The following is a 21,730-nucleotide window of genomic DNA, read 5'->3' as shown; positions in this document are numbered from 1 at the left end:
TGTCATCTCTGTCTCATCTCAGAAAGAGCTCCTTCTCTTTTCAGAGGCCTGCCTTCTAACTCCCCAGGACTCCCTTCCCTCTGCCACTTCCACACCTTTGATTACCCCTCCTCTTCTGTGTTTCTCCCTGCTTGGTCCTTCCCTCTAGCCTGTGATTGACTAAGTCTTTGATCTGGTCTTTTCTTACTGAGAGAAAAAGAGAAACTTAATTTCACCCTGAAAGTCCTTTAATCTTGCACCCTGTCTCTTCTCCTCTTTATTTTCACGTTTTGAAAGAGTGAAAAGTATTGCTGAATTGTTTTTCTAAATCCCCAGTTATACCTCAGGCTCTTGCAGCTGGCTTCCCGCCCCCGCCCCCGCCCCCCACTACCAGAATTGCTCTGACAGAGGTTTTCTGTGACATGATTGCCAAAGTCATTGATTTCGGCCAGCCTTCATTCTATGGATTTGATTTTTCTTCAATTTAATTTAACAAATATTTATTGAACATTTGCTGAGGCAGTGAAGATAGAAAATGCCTTGTATTATACTAGGCAGTGAAGATAGAAAATGTGTAAATAAAGGCCATGTGCAACAAATAATATAATATCACATGCTATAGGGAGTTATGTGAAACATCCCTTAGGACTGTGGATGAAAAAGCAGTTTTCTTGAGCCAGAAGGAGGGAGGGTAGCAGAGAAAATAAGATGACATATCATCATCATCATCAGATTAGCCTCTAATGATAATAAAGGGAAATGCATAATGAACAAAGAGTAACATTGCCAACAGCGCAGAAAGCATGAAAGTGCTTGGTATTTAAAAAAATCAGCAATCAGCCTAATGTGGCAAAAGTAAAGGAATATTAAACCTGATAAGGAAGCTTTATAGACCAGGCAGGTTACAATGAAGCCCTGAACTAGGGTAGTCGTGGCTGCCATGTGGAAAAGGGATGTTGGGAGTGGAGATGCTGCAGAAATAGTGCAGAGGTAGGATCAGTAAAACTCGGTGTCCGATTTGTTAGGGAGTGCAGGCTGAGTTGTGGGGGAATGACAACTTCTGTTTTAGGCAGAGCAAAGAGTCTGATTCTGTGAAACACCCGTACAGTAAAGCTCAAAAGGCGAATTAGATATGTAGATCCAAAAACCAGGAGTGCAGTCAAGGCTGCAGATGAAAATCTGTGGTAGAAATTAAAATCATGAGGAGGGTAAGATAATGGTAAAGATTTGGGCAGTTTTAGAAGTAATAGGGAAGGAAGTTTAGCGGCATCATACCTGAAGGATTGTGCCTTTGAAAAGCAGAAAAACTAAGTTGCCTGCTTTGGTGAAGGGTGTTTTGAAATATGTAAAAATTTGCCCTGACTGGTATAGCTCAGTGGATTGAGCACGGGCCTGCAAACCAAACAACCTCGGTTTACTTCCGAATCAGGGCACATGCCTGGGTTGTAGGCCAGTTCCCAGCAGGGGACACATGACAGGCAACCAATACATTGATACTTCTCTCCCTTTTTCTTTCCCTTCCCCTCTAAAGATAAATAAATAAAATCTTTAAAAATATGTAAAATTTTGGAAGAATATCTGTGTGCCAGTGGTGTTATTTTTCATGTCAGTTTTGTAGTCTTTGGTCATTAAATGCTCTAATTCTACCAGGTCTTCATTCGTCAGTGGCATTGCTTCTTCCCCAGCATCACTGTCAGTGTCATGATATCCCGCCTGTTTTGCAAAATTTGCGATAATTATTTTCCATTGCCTTTGCATCGTATTGACAGGTGTATCCTGCCATCAGTGAGAGACTAACAGAATAAAAATGGTGATATGGTAGGGGTAGTTCTAGTGATTAAGGATACACTTATGGACTTCCGGCCAAGATGGAGATATAAGTAGATATACTTTGCCTCCTCGCACAACCAAAATAAGGACAACAACAAATTTAAAAACAAAAATAACCAAAACTGCCAGAAATTTGAACTGTATGGAAGTCTGGTAACCAAAGAGTTAAAGAAGAAATGTTCATCCAGACTGGTAGGAGAGGAGAGACAGGCAGTCCCAGTGGAGAGGACAAATGGCAAGGTGGTGGCTGGAGGACCAGGGTGGGCAAGGCAGCTGGCAGAGTGGGTAGTCCCACATCTGTATGGGGATAAACCGGAAGGAACAACTGGAGAGTAAGACAGAACCCACAACCACAACCCAGGGTTCCATTGTGGGGAAATGAAGCCTTGAAACCTCTGGCTGAAAAATCTGTGGGGGTTGCAGCAGCAGTGGGAGAAACTCCCGGCCTCACAGGAGAATTCACTGAGTAGACCCACAGGGTCCTAGAATGTACACAAAACCACCTACTTGGGAATCAGCACCAGAACAGCCCAATTTGCTTATGGGTAGCGGAGGAAGTGACTGACAGCCAGCTGCAAGTAGCATTGTTCCCTCTCAGACCCTTCCCCACATATGATACCACAACGCAATGACCTGGGTTACCCTGCCCTGGCAAATACCTAAGGCTCTGTCCTTTACTACATAATAGGCAGGCCAAGGCAAAAAAAAAAGGCCCAAATGAAAGAACAAATCAAAGCTCCAGAAAAAAATACAATTAAGCGATGAAGAGATAGCCAACCTATCAAATGCAGAGTTCAAAACACTGGTAACCAGGATGCTCATAGAAATGGCAGACTGTGGTCACAAAATACAGGAAAAAAATGAAGGCTATGAAAAGTGAAATAAGGGAAAATGTACAGGGAAACAACAGTGATGGGAAGGAAACCAGAATTCAAATCAGTGGTTTGGAGCAGAAGGAAGAAATAAATATTCAACCAGAAGAGAATGCAGAAACAAGAATTCAAAAACAAAAATGAGGAGAGGCTTAGGAACCTCCAGGACAACTTTAAATATTCCAACATCCGAATCATAGGGGTGCCAGAAGAAGAAGAGGAAGAGCAAGAAATTGAAAACTTATTTGAACATATAATGAAGGAGAACTTCCCCATTCTGATAAAGGAAATAGACTTCTAGGATGTCCAGGAAGCTCAGAGAGTTCCAAAAAAGTTGTACCCAAGGAAGCACTCGTCAAGGCACATCATAATTACATTACCCAAGATTAAAGGTAAGGAGAGAATCTTCAAAGCCACAAGAGAAAAAGAGACAGTTGCTTACAAAGGAGTTCCCATAAGACTGTTAACTGATTACTCAAAAGAAACATTACAGGCAATAAGGGGCTGGAAAGAAGTATTCAAAGTCATGAAAGGCAAGGACCTACATCCAAGATTACTCTATCCAGCAAAGCTATCATTTAGAATGGAAGGGCAGATAAAGTGCCTCCTAGATAAGGTCAAGTTAAAGGAGTTCGTCATCATCAAGCCCTTATTATATGAAATGTTAAAGGGACTCATTTAAGAAAAAAAGATAAAAAATACAATCACTAGATGACAACAAACTCACAACTATCAGCAACCAAACCTAAAAAAAACGAAAACAAACTAAGCAAGTAACTAGAATAGGAACAGATTCACAGAAATAGAGATCACATGGAGGGTTTTCAGCAGGGAGGGAGTGGGGGGAATGGGGGAAAAGGTACAGGGAATAAGAAGTATAAATGGTAGGTACAAAATAGACACAGGGAGGTTAAGAACAGTATGGGAAATGGAGAAGCCGAAGAACTTACATGTATGATCCATGGACATGAACTAAGGTGGGGAATGAGGGTGGGAGGGAAGGGTACAGGGCAGAGGGGGAGAAAAAATCGGACAACTGTTATAGCATAATCAATAAAATATATATAAAAGAAGATACTTTTTGTGCATATAAAATCCAACTTGTGTAGCTTATATTTAGTGGAGGGAGGTAGACAATAAATATGTGTGTCAGGTGGTGATAAGTATAGTGGAGATAGTTGAAGCAAGGTAAGGGGAAAGTAGAAAAACGGAGCAGGGACCTGAAAGAAGAGAGAATAGTCATGCGGGTATCCAGGTTCCAAGAAGAGGGAACGGTAAGTCCAGAGACCTGAGGCAGGATTGTCCTTCAGTAGATTCTGGGATGGCAAATGAGGCAGTGAGGCTGGACTACAGTGAGATAGGCACAGGGCTACGTGAGGACAGGGGTTGGGATAAAGGGGAGCAAGAGGGACAGATCAAGGCTAAATTCTCAACCAGTCAGATTCAAATGTCCTAATTTTGTAACAGCAATTTTGTAATATCAGCTTTACTGAAATGTAATTTATAAACAACATGTAACTTCCTTTAAAAGTTCAAAGCATAACTTGAATGTCCTAGTTAAGTTAAATGAAAAATACTTATAACATGTTTAATGTGGAAATAAAACCTCTACAAAAACTTCTTTTTAGTATGTAAAAGCTAAGTTAACAGGACAGTACAGAAAGACAAAATGCTCTATAAAACTACCGTAGGGAACCATCCCTACTTTCTGAACTGGTAGTGAGCCTCGTAAGCCTTTTTTAGGCCTTTGTTCTGAGTGAGGAAGGTGCCAGAGGGTTTAAGAGCAAAGGAGTAATATAATCTGACAAATATTTTAAAATATTCCCTGGCTGCTATGTGGAGTGAGGCTGCTGGGCATGGACAGAAGCAGAGAGACTTGTTAAGAGATTATTACAATAATCCAGGTGTGTGGTAAATTGGACAGAGGTGAGTGAAAGAGAGTCAGATAACTCCAGGAATTTTTTTATGAGCAAATGTAAGGATGGCATTGCAGTTAACTTAGAGAAGGCTGGAAGGTGTCATTGGGGAATAAAGGCTAGAGGTGTCTGTTAGACATAGTGGGAGAAAAGATAATGAATTGAAGGTTAGATACACAAATCTCTAGAGTTTAGGGGAGAGGTTCAGGCTAGAGATACCAGTTTGGGAATTGCTGTATTTTTCGGACCTAGGTTTCAGAGGGGGAAATTTTTTTGAAGCAAAAAATGTGGTAAAATATTTAATAACATAAATAACATAATGTTTCACCAATGTAAATGTAAACAGAACTCAACAGCAGCATTGACAACCATTATTCCTCCCAAATTTGGGGCAGGCACGTCTTTCAGTTTGAAAATACATAAGTGGTAGGGTTACACAAGAAGTAGACAGCCAGTGATTATTTAGTGGAGATGAGGTTGGTAAGAAGGTTGAAACATTGACATAGATGATAAGACTTGAGATTTAGATTTCGGTCCTGCCACTTTCTTTTGTTTCCTGTGCAATCCCTGACCAGTGCCATCTGGGTATATATTTACTAAAGTTTGGTGAATAAAGAAAGTGCTTCTGAATTTAGAACTAGAAGAGCAGGTCTTTTTCTCAGTTAATAGAAGAGGGGAGTTGGACTCTCAAATTTAAGGCTTTGAGTAATGTTAACTTATTTAGAAATTTTTTATTTGCTCAGATGGGGTAAAGTCAATATTTTGGAAGAAAAAAAATTATTATACATTCTAACCTTTATACTTATATACATTACTTTTATTAGTCTTTGCTTATTAAATTATTACTTATGTGGCACTAAAGTAGTAATAGTAAAATTGAGGTTTTAAAATGATTTAGTGTAGTTTTTAAATAAAACAACTACTTATCAGATATCTAATGTTCATTTGGTTTTCTTTTAGGAAGATTTGGAGACCGGAGTTCACCTTGACCCTGCCGTCAAAGAAGTTCAGTATAATCCCACCTATGAGACCATGTTTGCTCCTGAGGTGAGAAACCATGCCATACTTAAGATTCTGCCTTTTGCTAAACTATTTAAATTATACATAGGTAGCTAAATGGTACATTTTTCACAAAAGTATACTATTTAAGCTTTTAGAAAATATATCCTGTTATATGGCAACTACCTCTCAATTTAAAAAGAAAAAGAAAGAAAATATGTCCTTCTACAAAAGTTTAAATATTGTATATGCTTTTGTGAGAATACTTTTAAAAATCCACTAATGTTTAGCTACCAACATAGAACCATCTGGTAGCATGGAACTATTTCTTTTGAAAAAAGGAAATCTCAGAATATCCGATTCTTAAATGTGAACTTAGTTAACATCTTCCTCTCAGTATTGATAAGGGCACATTGCAAATTAACCATTAGGGAAGAAGAATTTGGTTTATTAACGTTGTTACTGCACAGTACATTATGAAGCATCTGGTTATGCATGCTGCTGTGCTAAACACTAAAAAGAGGCGCCATACACGTTGTGGTCAGGGCTCGACAGCAGTCGCAGGGTGTATTGCCTGCTCTGCATAAGGCGTCTTATGGAGTCTTTGTTCCACATGATGATAGTGATATATGGTGATGAACGCATTAAAGTAGGTGAGGAAGGGGAACAGATAGTGACAATTGTGCATTTAGGAACATTTGTAGAAAAGATTGCTAGCTATTTTACCTTTAAAAGACAAAGAATGCCTGGTTGACAAAATAGAAATGCCATGAAATGGCCAGAAAACAAACAAATTTGTTTTAGAGTCTTAGTGGCAGGACTCTTAAGGAACACTTTAAAAAGCCAAATCTTATTGCGTCTTGGTAGAAAAAGGTACTTAGTAATATTTTTCATTTTTTAGTATATAATCATTGGTTTTTTGGTTTTTGTGTTTTTTGATAAAGCAGAGTCAAATTTGCCTGCTTAGTCACTTAAAACATAGCGGTTGAAATATGCGGCACGGCCTGTGAAGTCAGTGGTGTGTTTAGAGAGTACTCTGCCTCTTCTCTGGGCACACAGCAAGCAAAAACCTCCTTCTCGTGCTCTGAGACTGCAGCACATTTTAAATTTTATTCCATTATTTCTTAAATCCTTCACCCTGTTGAACTACAGGCTGTCCCATATTCCGTAGCATCATTTTAGCCATCACGTTGAAGAGAGGTTGTATATATTATTACATGCTTCATGATTTTTTTAATGAAAAGTACTTCAATAAAATAGGATCACTGAATTTAGAAAATGAGAAAATTTCAAGTAATGTGGGATATGACATTCCTATGTCAGTATATGTATTTTTTATGAAACCTGTTTTTCTTAAAATTTTAGATCCTGTGTATAACTAATAAATGGCTATTTGATTACAGTTTTCAAAATTTTCAAGAAAATTTGAAAGATCAAGATTTTTGCTGGTGATATAGACAAGGCATTAGGCCTCTTCTCTTTGTGGGATTGTCAGTCCTTCTATATTCTCATGGTAGGCAGCCTCCCACTGAGTATTGGGTGGGCCCGAAAGTTTTTGTTTTTTTTTCTGTAAGGTGGCTCTAGTAGTGCTTAGTTGTCTTTAACTTCATTTGAAACAATTTTGTTAGATTTTATTGTGACAGCTGTCATTATGAGCATGTGTTTAGAAACAACTAATAAATTGGTGAATTTTTGTGTAGCCATTTTAATATTGAAAATGGGAGAAAATACACATTTTCAGTATATAATGCTTTATTATTTCAAGAAAAGTAAAAACACAACAGAAACAAAAAAAGATTTGTGCTGTGTATTATGGAGGAGGTGCTGTGACTGATCAAAAGTGTCAAAAGTGGTTTGCAAAGTGTCATGCTGTAGATTTCTTGCTGGGTGATGGTTGGGTATCAGAAATCAAGATTTTTTCCCACGGTTGAGTAGACCAGTTGAAGTTGATAGCAATCAAATCGAGACATTAATGGAGAACAATCGATGTTATACCACATGGGAGAGAGGTGACATACTGAAAATATCCAAATCAAACAAGTTATTGGTGAAAATGAAAAAGTATGTCCTTTATTTTATGGCGAAAACCCCACAAACTCTCTGGCCAACCTAATGTATAAATTAGTTTATGTTAGAAATACTTCACTTCTTCTCCACGATTTAAGAAAAGAATGATGAGATTGAAAAGTGAAGAAAAATTAGTTTTTCCTGGTTGGCAAATGAATTGTCTGTGATATAACATATTATTAACTTTGGATTTTATGACTAGGATGTATGTAACTTGGCCAAGTCTGGAAAGGTATTACCAGGAACTTTGCTAGGTGAAATTCAAGTTCCCCTATTTGAGAATGCGTTGTTAGAAACAAAGTATGACCCCTCTCTTCAAGCTAGTGTTTACTAGAGATGATAAGCTAAGTGTATTTTTTAAAAGATAGAGACCAGACTATTTCTTCTAGTGTCTCTAAAGTACTGTTCATGTGTAAAGAGAGATTGCATGTGGTTGTAAAGATTAGGAAATGTTCCATGAGAAAGATAATATTTAAAGTAAGCAGTACAATCTAGGTTAAGAACATAAGATTTGGAGTTAAACAGGCTGCCGTTTTGGTCTTGTGTGACTTTGGATTATCTTTGTTTTCTTGTTAGGTAAAATGAAGATAATTTCTACTTTACTGATTTATAAGGATAAATGAGATAATATATGATATGCTTAGGAAACTCTCTGACACAGTAGGCATTAATAAATGGTAGCACTTACTGTTCTTTATTTTACCGTTACTGGCATTGATAGCTAGGAAAGCTTTTACGAGGAAAGAGTTCAGGCAGAAGAGAACAGCATGAGCTAAATCATAGAAGCTCTAAAGAACAGGAATGCTTAAATCATTCTCAGTAGGGGAGAATGGGAGGTAAGATTAGAATGGTAGTTTTGATAACATTGCACAGGGCTCTGGGGACCAAGGTGAAGAGCTGGTCTTGATTTAATAAATTTGGTCTTGATTTCTAAGGTTCTTTAAGGGAAGAGTAACATAAATAAAACTGAATATAGGAAGGCGAATTTGGTAAAGGTTCTTTTTGCATCATGGAAAAGAACAAGGATAGAAACTAATAAAATAAAACTACCTTTTATTACTGTATGCCAAGTACCATACTGAGAGGCTTGTAAATTTATATACCTATCTTCTTTAAACTTCATTACAACCCTATGAAGTAAATACTGTTATCCCTATTTTATAGCAAGGAAACCAAGTCTCATATTATACTGCCAACAAGTGACAGATTTGCACATTTGAGTCTAGATCACTGTTAGCAGTTGTTCTATAACTGGAAGACCAGTTTGTAGGCCATGGTGGGGTTTGCAGGGTACATGCCTATGTCTTTTTACTAGTATAAATTTCCTTAATCCTGTGATGTTGTTATATACTGCTAAGATATTGACCCTCAAATTCTCTACCTACTGAAGACTTTTGAGAATCACTGCCTTATACTGTACAGATCTGTAGATTTATCAACCATTGCCTTAAAAAAATAAAAAATGCTTTTCTCTCAACTCTATAAATATGTCACTACTCAGGTGAAAGATGCAAAGAAAATTACCTCTCCCAGGAACACCACACATTTTGGGGTGTGCAGTCATTTGAATTAATACTGAAATGTGTGTATTTTTTATATGGGAGATTACAGTTATAATTGACTACTACATATTTTAACATTGTTTTAGCTAAGAACTGTTTAATACTTATAGCTAATTAACTTGAGTGTGTATTTTTAAAAATCACTTCAATTATAAACTTGCATTTAACTACCAAAGGTTGAAAAGAAGTGTTTGGAAATCAGTTATGTGTTTTTATATGCTTTTTTATTTGTTTTTTAGTGATTAAAAGAGTTGCATATTCAGAGACCAGCAACATCTAGAAGACTTTTTTTTTCTTTTTGAATAACTAGGAAGAGCAGAATCTTTTAAGTAACATTCTCTGCCTTCGTCTGTTGAAATTTAATGTCTATGAGGTCAGCTTCAATAGCTGCCAGTAACCAGGCAGTTAAGGTGAGCCAGGAGTAGTTGGGACATCCCCAGACAGCTTCCTATATCATTAGAATTTTTTTTGATGTCTCAGCATAAATATATATAAAACTTAAGGATGTTAGATGACTTCGGGTCAAGATGGCAACGAAGGCTGACCACTTCACAGAATCACATCAGAATTACAACTAAAATATAGAACAGCTGTCACTCAGAATTGTCAGAAATCGAGTTGAATGGCAGTCTGACAACTACAGAATTCAGAAACTCCTCCATCCACACTGGTAAGAAGGATGCGGATGCAGAACCGGGTGGTCCCACACCCACATGTGGAGGATAAAAACTCAGGAAGGATATCTCAAGAGCGAGATATTCCAGCCCCACACCAGGCCCAAGCCCAGGGTTCCAATGCCAGGAAGAAAAGTCCCCACAACTTCTGGCTGCAAAAACCAGCAGGAATTGAGTCAGTGGAAGAAACTTCTGGACCCCTAAGCAGTTCCTCATAAAAAACCCACACACAGACTCATCTACTCAGACTCACTTCCTCTTGAGCTCCAGTCCCCTGGGCGGGGCGCAGCTTGAAAGGCTCCAGTGATATATAGGGAGAAACTGGAGTGTCTGGCATCAAGGTGAGCAGAGGCCATTGTACTTTTTCTAAACCCTCCCCACATAGAGCTGGTAAACTGGTGCCATATCTGAGACTGGCCAACACAGTTGGACCTGTCCTGGAGATCCCCAGAGACTCAACCCCACCCAGTTTAAGGGCCCACCCACGAAGCTTTTCCATATGCATGGTTGAGCTTGGTTCATGTTTCACAACTTTCTAAATCCTCTCAAGCAATAGCTTGCCTCAGTTAGCCCCAGGACCAGCACTACCAGCAGCCAACCTAGATTCACAGCTTGTCTTCTCCTGAGAATCTCCAAGCCCAGGACAAATAGCAGCCCTCTCAGATTGCTTTATAGCTTAGGCAGCATGGCCCATGGCAAAATACAGGTGGGGGCTGACCTTGGCCTGTACCATCAGGGAAACCCCAGGACTAACGCACCCAGTACACAGCTACAGACCATTTTGGAGCACCACCACCCTGCCCCTGCACAGAGGGCAGAGGTTGGCCTTCGGTGGTCATAGCCAGTTCCTGTAGCTGACTGGTCTAGGTAAATCCCCTCTGTTTATCTGCCAATAGCAACCATGGCTTGACTACAACAGGAGGGTGTGCACAGCCCACATGAAGGGCATACCTCAAGTACCCGGCTTGGGTGATAGGGGAGCCTGTGCCACTGAACACTATAGGACACCTACTACATTAGGCCACACTACCAAGATACAGAGTCAAAGCAGCTCTACCTAATCCACAGGAACAAATACAGGGAGGCTGTCCAAATGAGGAGACAAAGAAATATGGCCCAAATGAAAGAACAGATCAAAACTCCAGAAAAAGAGCTAAACAAAATGGAGATCAGCAGTCTATCAGATGCAGAGTTCAAAACACTGGTTATAAAGATGCTCAAGAAAATTAGTGAGGACCTTAGCAGCATAAAAAGATCCAGTCAGAAACAAAGGTACTTGAAACAAAGAACAATTTATAGGGGACAACAGTAGAATGGATAAAATCAAAAATCAAATCAAAGATGTGGAATATAAGGAAGCAAAAACACCCAGTCAGAACAAGAAGTAGAAAAAAGAACCTGAAAATATGAGGATAGTATAAGCAGCCTCTGGGACAACTTGAAGAAGTCCAACATTCACATCATAGGGTTGCCAGAGGGAGAGAGAAAGAGCAAGAAATTGGAAACCTGTTTGAAAAAATAAAGAAAATGTCCCATAATTAGTGAAGGAAATAGACATGTAAGTGCAGGAAGGGTCCCAAACCAGGTGGATGCAAAGACGCCCACTCCAAGATGCATGATAATTGAAATACCAAAGGTTAAAGACAGAATCTTAAAAGCTGCAAAAGAAAAGAAGTTAATTATTTACATTGGAATTCCCATAAGACTATCAGCTGATTTCTCAAAAGAAATTTTGCAGGCCAGAAGAGTTTGGGGAGAAATATTCAGAGTCATGAAAAGAAGGGATCTATAACCAAGATTGCTCTACTTAGCAAGGCTATCAATTTAGAATCTAAGGGGAGATAGAGTTTCCCAGACAAGAAAAAACTGAAGGAGTTCACCATCACCAAACCATTATTGTATGAAATGTTAAAGGGACTTATTTAAGAAAAAGAAGATCAAAACATGAACAATAAAATGGCAAAAATTATATATCTATCAATAGTTGGAAACAGAACAAACTGACAGTGACCAGAGGTGTGGGGGAGGGGGATAGCAGGGAAAGGGGCAAGCAAAAGATCACAAATAGAGGACTCATAGGCACGGACAAGTGGGGGCGACTGACTGGGAGTGGGGGTAATGGTGTTGGGGCGAGCAAGGGGGAAAAAGACAGGATAACTGTAACTGAACAACAATACATTTTAAAAAAACACAATTGAATCTGAAAAACAAACTGAACAATTAAGAACAGATATAGAATCATGGATACGGAGAACCTTTTGGTGGATGGCGGATGAGAGGGGAGAATGGGTGAAGAGGTGAGGGGATTAAAATGTACAGATAGGTAGGTACAGAATAGCCATGGGGATGGAAAATACAGCATAGCAAATGGAGTAGCCAAAGAACTTACACACATGATTCGTGGACATGAACAAAGGTGTGGGGATTGTTGGGCGGAGGGAGGCAAAGGGGCAGAATCAGGACAAAACTGTAATAGCATAGTCAATAAAATATACTTTAAAAAACAAAAGGGTGTTTAAGTTTTTAGACTGAGTTAGGAATAATACCACATTAGATATACTTAACTGTAATATATGGATCTTTATTTGTATAGAAATCAAAGTTCTTTAACACTGAGAATTTTTCTTTACAAATTGGAGCCAGTTTGATATGTATGGCCTATAGAATAATTGTTCTCCATTTGTAAAATCTTAATGAAACAAGACTATGGAAATTGTATTTTCTACTTTCAAATGGAAATTATAATTATGATTGGCAGTTTATTATATGTGATAGAAGTAAAAATAAGAGTAGTGGGGATATTACTGTTTTAGAAATAATCACATGTAGCTATGCAGATGGTAGCTAACTATAGCAGGTGGAGCATCTAGGAAACTTTCAAATCATTTTATTGTCTTGAATTTTACGGATGTTTCTTGTTTTGTAATAAAGTTCACGACTGAATGAAGTTAACTGAAAATCCCAGCATTCAGCAATCTAGATTTCTACTCTTTCTCCCCTTTGTTTCCCCCAGCAGCGCAGGAAAAGCTAACCTGGACTACAACATCTTGTATTCTCCTTTATTTTAATTTAGATAAACAGTAATAAAAGCTTTATATATGAATGAGATACTTTAAGATTGAATCATTTTAAAATGGAAGCTATTGATAAAGAATATTATTATTAATTTTCTTAAGCAGAAAAAATAGACAAATCCAACACTCTTTAAATGTAGATTTTTGTGCATGATATAATATTGATATTTAGAGGAGGCAACATTCTGGTTAAAAGAAGATGAATAACTTTATATTGACGGCTCTTGGTATATATCGTAGGAAATGTGGTTTCTAATGCCAGTGCCCTAAGGTGCTCTAATGTCAGTGTGTGTCATCTTGACAGTAGACCTTCCAGAGTTCAAATAAAAATATCATATCTGATTGCATTATTTCCAAAGTGGGAGGTTCATTTTATTCTTTATTTAAAAACAAAAAAGGAAAAGAGTGGAATTTTCCCAATAACTTCTTTTTAAGCTAGAGGCTATGGTTGTATGTTTAAGGAATATTGTGTAATAGAATGCTAGATTAGGATTTCTTCTAGCCCTGGTTCTTCTAATTAATAAAACAATTGGCTCTAAGGCAGGTGAAATGCATCATATTTGACCTTTATCTTCATTTCTAATATGAGAATGCAGATACTTCTCTAACTTTACAGGATTTTTGTACAAATTAAATAACATTTGGAAGGCCATTCTGGAAACTGAAAGAAAGCATTATAAACAAATGGGTAATAATGGTGCTATTCTGTGTAGACTTTCATAGTTTGACTTTTCAGAGTGGAGAAATTTTATTTACAGTTGTAATGTCTCTTCCTTCAGACTTTTTCTTTTGTTGTTAAAGATTTTACTTACTTATTTTTAGAGTAAGGAGAAGGGAGGGGAAAAGAGAGGGAGAGAAATGTGGATATGTAAGAGATACATGGATTGGTTGCCTCTCACATGCCCTCAACTGGGCACCCAGCCCACAACCCAGGTATGTGCCCTGACTAGGATTCAAACCAGTGGCCTTTTGGTTTGCAAGCTGGCACTCAGTCCACTGAGCCATACCAACCAGGGCTTCCTGGAGACTTTTTCAAGCACTTTACTTTTATTGTCTATTTTACTGTCTTCTGCCCTCAATGGTATTCTGATTAATCTTTCTTTTATTAGTGCTTTCTGTATTCCAGGCACCGTGGTAAGTTTTGAGGATTCTGAGTCTCTGCCTTTGAAGAATTCATAATCTAGTCGAGGAGAAATATGTGGTTTTTTAATTACATCATGGTGCCATTATTCCTATAAAAGTTACCCCAACCTGGCCACATCATAGTTTAAACAAAACTATAGTAAGTCTCAGTTATCTAGAGAAACACTGTCAAATAGAACTTCCTGTTGTAATGGAAATATAGTAGCCAATAACCACACATGGCCTTTGAGCTGTTGAAATGTGCCTAGTGTGAGTGAGGAACTGAATGTTTTAATTAATTTAAATTTAAAAGCCACATGTAGACTTGGATGAGCTAGATTCCTCTCCTTCTGCCCTCAGGTCGACAGACTGTCCTCATCAGCCATCTCCCTGTATGCAGCCCTGAGCTAAGTGGGGTGAGCATGCTCCCAATTAGGTTATTCAGCCCCTGATGATTTCAAGTTGAAAATACGTTATACACTATATATTATCCTAGTAATTCTATCTTTATGTACTCAGAGTTTAAGTTTTTTTCTTTTCTTCTTCTTTTTTTAAAATAACATTACAGTTTGGACCAGAAAATCCCTTTAGGACACAGCAAATGGCTGCCCCTAGAAATATGCTTTCTGGATATGCCGAACCAGCTCATATCAATGATTTTATGTTTGAACAGCAAAGAAGAACTTTTGCCACATATGGTAAGGTGATTGATTAGACTTATAGTTTCAAGTTTGACTTTATTAGAAGTGGGGGGGTGTGTAAGAAAACACAATACCACTCAAAAAGGGTATTGTGTTTTTCTAATACACATCTATAAATAATTATACAAATGGGAAGGTAAACTAATATTTTTCATTGTCATTCTAAATCTACCATGATTTCTGAGTACTAGAAACATTCTCTGGTCTTAAAAACAAAATATTCTCTGTCATTGTACTTGATATTGAATGTCCATTATATGCAGATTGCTATTGAAGTTAGTAAATGACAGGATAGATTAAGAGGTTACATGTTTTATTGTATAGACTAGTTGACCTTACTCTGTTTCTCAAATCTTATCACTGAAAAATTTTCTGTTGATCACTGAAGGGCGTCAGGAAATAGAATGGCCAGAAATATATTGTGTAAAATAATCACCAACTATCAATGGCAAAATATAAAAAAGGTTCATGTGCATCCACAGGGCTAGCTATCCTCTCTAAGAGAAGCTGGTCTTCATGATGTCCTTGCTGCGAGTTCAGCAAATCAGGGTCCTGGTCACGTTTACCAGGTTTGTCCCTATTTGGTGCTGCCTTTCCTTTCGCTTCCTGTAATCCACACCTGCAGTTTGACAGACACACTGATCAGCTTCTGCTTTAAAGAGTTTTTTAATAGGGGTGGGCTTACAAAGTGAATGAGTTACAGCTGTTGTAGTTGTGATCCTTTTTATGAATTAAGTACTTGGGCTGATATTTTTCTCAAAAGAGTAATTGAAAAAGAAAACTGAATTTTTTTAGAATAGGTTTAATAATCACAGTTTAGATGTCAGCAATATTGTCTTTTTAAAATTTTTTCCTTGCAGTTAGAATTCTAGTAACTCCTTTTGTTTCTTGCTGTTGGATTTTTTTAAAGTTCTAAACAAATCTTTCTGTCCTATGTACCATTAATTTCCATTGTTATAAGATAGGACCAAAAAAAGTTAAACAACATTATGTTTTCAGTGGTGCTTTTTGATAACAGTTACTTTCATTAACAAGTAATATAAACACATTGTAGACATTTAGGAAAAAGAAAAGAAAATGTACTCATAATCCCACTGTACCAAAAGATCTACTCTCAGCATTGTGGTCTTTGTCCCTCCAGGTCTTTTTTCATGTTCATATTTGTACTACAGAGCTGTAACATTTCTAAACTGAATATTTTGCATTTCACTTTTTTGTTCAATATTTTATCATCAGCATTTTCAGCATTAGAGTCTCAAAGCTTATTGGTTTTAAGAGCTATATAATAATCCATTGATTGTGTCATAATTTACATTATATTTTAATGTTAGAAAATTACTTTTTTCTAATACTTAGTGATGCAAACAGATTCATTTCTAAATTAGTTTAGAAGTTTAATACAGTCTTAATTATTCAGCAAAGTATATTCTTAAAAACTACTTGTAGAAAGATTGTCACTTGTTAGATTGTATTTCAGCATAGTGAGCTTATAATTGACTTAACCGTGAGCCCAATATCACAGCTGTGACTGTGACCCTCTAAAATATCCCAGAAGACTTCACTGACACTTCCAGTTCAACAAAATGTTATAAATGCATTGTGCCCATTGCTTGTATAAGAGATCCGTGTAAGCATATAAGCAGTGCATAAAAATTAACTCTGTTGCATCCTGAAGTTATTGTATCTTAGCCTGTAATAAAACAGATTTAAAGACTTTGCTTATTTTCTTAGACCTTAGAAGGGCCTTAAACAATAATTTAGATAGCTTACGTCTACTTTAAAACAAGGCAGGAAAAAATGTCCATGTAAGCTTATATTGATACCTAATTTCTTAAATTATCCTATAGAAAAGAGTAACCATTTAAAATTATTTAGTTGTCTTTAGACCTGGGTTCAGAAACAACCTTACTTTTTTTTTTTAATGCCTGGTGATGTTTGCCTTTCCCGTTGGGAGAGAGTGGGGCTAGGGCACAGGTTGAACTATTTAGTGAATTTAAGACAAAAAATGAACGTGGCTATTCTGTAGAAGGCAACTTAGAATAAAGTTGCAAAACAAAGAATATTAGAGTTTGTCTCCCTTATGATTATCTTAGAACTGAAAGCAATTTCTTTGAAATTTAATTAATAAAATAGTTAATCGGTCTCAGGTTTAGCAGTCTTTTTTTTTTTATCCCCCAGGTATTAAGCAAGTATAGCTTCTATTGATTTAAAAGTCATACAGTTTTCTCATAGAAATTTTTTGTCTGACCTCAGACAGTGATTCAGAGAGTGATTCTTTCACTCTTTAGAATGTAAGGCTGTGAGATTTTCCTGTTGCCTTCCCTCATGTGCAGAGTACCAAGGAGCACACCTTGTACTGGTGTTATCTGCAAGACATAAAAGGAGACGGCACGTGAATACCTAAGTGTTATATCACTCTGTAACTCTGCTGGGGTATACTTTGTTGCCATGTTTAGTGGTAGCAGTGTTATAATCTAAGTTTATTATTTCTGGAAGATTCACATTGTACATTTAGTTTATCACAAAACTTGCCTGCAGGGCCCTTATCAGTAAAGATAATCTTATTTGCTGTATCGTCCCATTTACTGGTTCTACAGATTTGCTTTTGGCTCCTACTTGTAGTATTTATTCTGACTTCTCAGTCTGTCATGGTTTGTGTGATTCTTTTGCCCTGTTTCCCTCCCTTTTTTCCTTGGGTTCCCACCTCTTCCCTTCCTAGTCTTCCTGGGGGCTTCTCAGTGAGGTTTCTTCCCTTTGTTCTGTGTTCACCCAAAATTTTCTCTAAACCTGTATATGGAAGTGGAGGATAGAATTTAAAAGCCTTTAGTTTCACCGTCGTTATCAGTAATTTAGTTTTAACTTCAGTACTAGAAACTCTTTATTAACCTTTAAATGATTTTAAAAATATTCTACTGAATGAAGATATTTATATTAAACTTTCTTGAATCATTTAAATTTCAAATTGGTTCCAGTTTTCACTGTTAAAAATGTGGTGATGTATATATTAAATTGCAGTAACATGCTTTTTAAAAATGTGATGGTGAATATCATTGTGCATAGAACGTTGAGTTTTTCTCATTATTTTCTAAAGAGAATTGTCAGAAGTAGGACTAAGAATATAAATGTTTTTAAAGCATTTGTTATATATTGTCAAATTGCTCCCCAAAAGAATTCTCCCATCTGAATGCTGCCACGTATGAAAGTCCTATTTCTCCTTACCCGAGAGCCTTATGATCATTCTTTCTTTGTTTTTTTGATAAACAAAATATATCTCTGTTAAAATTTTATTCTTTTGGGCCACTAGTAAGATTGAAGGTTTTTACATATATAGGCTTACCTCATTTTATTGTGCTTTGTTTTATTGTACTTCACAGATTTTGCATTTTTTACAAATTAAAGACCCTCCACAAGTTTATCACTTGATTTATTGCAATGCTCCTTTATTGTGGTATCTGAAACCGAGCCCACAATATCTTAGAGGTATGCCTGTATTCGTGACCACCATTCTTTTGCAAATTGTTTAAAGTTATCTCTCATTTACCTGTTAGGATGTTAGGGTTGATAATTTTAAGGATAAGTAATAAATTGACAGCCATTTCAAAATGGACTACAAATGAAAAAGTAGGCATTAACTTCATTAAAAAGATAAAATGGAGACTAAGCTTCAGAAAGATAAGTGAGAGTATTTCAGAACTAAAATGCAAATATATTCATTTATTTGAGACATAGGGTAGTAGAAACTGAATTGGACTGAAACTCCGTAGTGTCAGAGTTACATCTTGTTCTATCACTAGCTGACTTCTAGTAGGACATACAGCTAAATATTTAACTTCTCTTACTTGTAAAGGAAACACACCCTTAACCCCTAATTACCTGGGGGTGGGGGCAGTAGGCGTAATGGTGATGGTAGCAGTAAGATTTTACCGCAGAGGTTGGAAAAGGGGAGCACAGGTTCCTTTTCTCAGAAATAAGACTGTGATCAGATGCGCTGGGGATTGGTACTTACACAGTCCATACAGGAAGGACCAGGGGTCGCCTTCCCTCTCTGCCTTCTACTTCATTCCTCCAAACACACACTGCAACACTGTTTATGTAGACATAAATTTCCTTCAAGACGATTATATTCTAGATACATTTTTATGATTGAAATGAGGATTTTTTAACTTGGGGAATTTTGTTTAAATTTTATATAAGCCTTATCTAGTCTCATTTAAAAAAAAAAAAAACCCACATCATTTAGCCCTGGCCAGTGGTGGCTCAGTTGGTTGGAGCATTGTCCCATAAACTGAAAGGCTCCAGGTTCAATCTCTGGTCTGGGCACATGCCAAGGTTGCAGGTTCGGTCCCTAGTCCGGAAGCATATGGGAGGCAACCAATGATGTTGCTCTCTCACATTGATGTGTCTGTCTGTCTCTCTCTCTCTCTCTCTCTATGCAATGAAAAAAAGTCCTCAGATGAGGTTAAAAAAATACATTATTTTCAGAAGACTATTTTGTATATCACAGAGATGAAAGATAAAGTAACTCATGGGATTTAAGCCTGTGATTTCACAAATTTTATTCTGAAGTTGCTTTTCTGCCATCGCTTTTCTGCCATCAAGTGCTCTCCTCTGGCTAAGAGCATGTTTAAATACTCAAAAAAACCTATATGCAAATGAGCTAATAGCCAGGTGGTTGGTTCTATATTAAGCTTTTCATGAAGGTGAATTGGGCACTTACATCCTTAGCTAGTTTGGAAAGTATGTTTGATGACAAATGCTTTTCTAAAGACAGTCCTTTTCATTTTTAGCTGAAAAATTTAAATGTTAACTATACCTACTAAGATATACCTATACCTACTAAGATATACCCTTAAAAAAATAGGCTAGAACTATTCTGTATTCTATGATTGTTTGCATGGGTTTTAAACCCTAGATTGATTAATCATCTAGTTCTTTTTGTGAATATGCTAGGTTTCTATTAAAATTGATCTTAACCAAACATTGATTATACTAGCAACCCCCACTTAAGAAAAAACTGATTCGAGTTAGTATACACTTTTTTCACTTAAGTTACAATAAGCCATTGAAGACCACATTTGTATGTAACCGAATACTCTTATCTCCAGTTGAAGGAGTGTATTCATATGCTAATTGATACCCTTACTTCTCTTACCAGGGGAATAATAATAATGATTTATGAAGAAGAAATGTATTGTCTTAAAACTGGTAGGACACACTGTCTTTACTCAGAATAGGATTTTCAAAATAATAGCTAGATTATATATAAATCATAATTCTTTTTAAAAATTATTTAATAGTTTATATAATTTGATAACTAAGTCAGATATTATCTATTAAAAAAAGAAGAGTTTCTGCACTTCCAATTGAGATGGAGGCTTAAGTAAATATGCCTCACCTCCATGCACAACAATAGCAAAAAAATAAAGCTGCACTACAGAACATTATCACCCAGAATTGCCAGAAAATTGAGCTGTGTGGAAATCTGACAGTCAAGGATTTAAAGAAGTCACAGCCATCTAGATGGGTAGGAGAGGCAGAGACATGGAGAAGTGCGGAGACACAGAGATAAGAAAGGGTGGTTCCGTATCCACATGTGGTGGATAAAAACAGGAGGGATACCTTGGGGAGTGGTGATCCCAGCCTCAGTCCAGACTGTCTAGCCCAGGGCCCTGTGCCAGGAAGATAAGTCTCCATAACTTCTGGCTATAAAAACCAGGAGGGTTAGGGTAGCAGAAGAAAATGCATCTTCTTAAAGGGCACACAAGGACTCACACAGACCCATCCCTTCTGGGATTCAGTGCCAGGGCAACAGCTGGAAGGGCACCAGTGGCATATGGGGAGAAAGTGAAGTGGAAATGGGGAGACAGCTTCTATCAAGGCTAGACTCCAGAGGCCAGGCAGCAGCATTGGCCCCCTTTGAGCCCTCCCCCACACAGCAACAGGGTGGTGACACGGGTTACCCTGCCTTGGCAAGGTTACCTAAGGCTCTGTGCTGTACAGCTTAATAGGTGCTCTAAGACAGGGAGTCAAGGCAGCTCTACTTAATACCCAAAAACAAAACCAGGGAGATTGCCAAAAAGAGGAGATAAATGAGACTCAAATGAAAGAACAGAGCAAAACTCCAGAAAAAGAACTAAATGAAATGGAGACAAGCAACCTCTCAGATGCAGTGTTACCCTTAAAAAAAAAAAAAAAAAACAGGGGGGGGGGGGGGGGGGAAAGGGGGGGGGGGGGGGGGAAAGGGGGGGGGGGGGGGGGAGAGGGGGGGGGGGGGTGGGGTGAGGAAAAAAAAAAAAAAAAATAAAAAAAAAATAAAAAAAAAAAGTAAAAAAAAAAAAAACGTCGGTCATCAGAATGCTCCAGGAACTCATTGGGTACTATAACACCGTAAAAAAAAGACTCAGGCAGAAATGAAGATTGCATTATGTGAAATAAAATCTATAGGGTACCAACAGTGGAGTGGATAAAGCCAAGGATCAAATTAATGATTTGGAACACAAGGGAAGAAAAAGCATTCAATCAGAACAGAAGGAAGAAAAAAGAATTTTTTTTTAAACCAGGATAGGCTTAGGAACCTGTGGGACATCTGTAAACATACCAACATCTGAATCATACGGGTGCCAGAAGGAGAAGAGGAAGAGCAAGAAATTGAAAACTTCCCTAATTTGGTGAAGAAAATAGACATATAAGTCCAGGAAGCACAGAGTCCCAAACAAGATGGATGCAAAGAGGCCCACTCCTAAGAAGACACATAATAATTAAAAGGCCAATAATTAAAGATAAAGAAAGAATCTTAAAAGCCACAAAAGAAAAACAGAGAGTTATGTACAAAGGAGTTCCCATTAAGACTTTCAGCTGATTTCTCAAAAGAAACCTTACAGTCAATAAGGGGCTGGAAAGAAGTATTTGAAGTCATGAAAGGCGAGGATGTACA

At 37.4% G+C, this 21,730-nt stretch overlaps 1 protein-coding gene across 2 annotated transcripts in view; it reads left to right on the top strand.

Moving 5' to 3' along the window:
- The window catches only part of CDC40 (cell division cycle 40), a 51,415-nt gene that overhangs the window by 5,277 nt on the left and 24,408 nt on the right, over positions 1–21,730 (top strand). The window contains exons 1-3 of one of the 2 annotated variants that reach the window (XM_053664861.1): positions 5,582–5,644; positions 14,456–14,511; positions 14,664–14,793. In XM_053664861.1, the coding sequence (XP_053520836.1) occupies positions 14,697–14,793 (97 nt within the window). In that variant the 5' untranslated portion in view covers positions 5,582–5,644; positions 14,456–14,511; positions 14,664–14,696. Of the gene's footprint in view, positions 1–5,557; positions 5,645–14,455; positions 14,512–14,663; positions 14,794–21,730 lie in introns of those variants that run through there. The other variant, XM_037159011.2, reaches the window with a different exon arrangement.

This window comes from Artibeus jamaicensis, unplaced genomic scaffold, assembly GCF_021234435.1.
Source record: "Artibeus jamaicensis isolate MK-2021 breed Jamaican fruit bat unplaced genomic scaffold, CSHL_Jam_final contig_387, whole genome shotgun sequence".
In the NCBI taxonomy this organism is placed as follows: Eukaryota; Metazoa; Chordata; class Mammalia; order Chiroptera; family Phyllostomidae; genus Artibeus; species Artibeus jamaicensis.
This window is presented reverse-complemented; position numbering and strand designations above follow the sequence as displayed.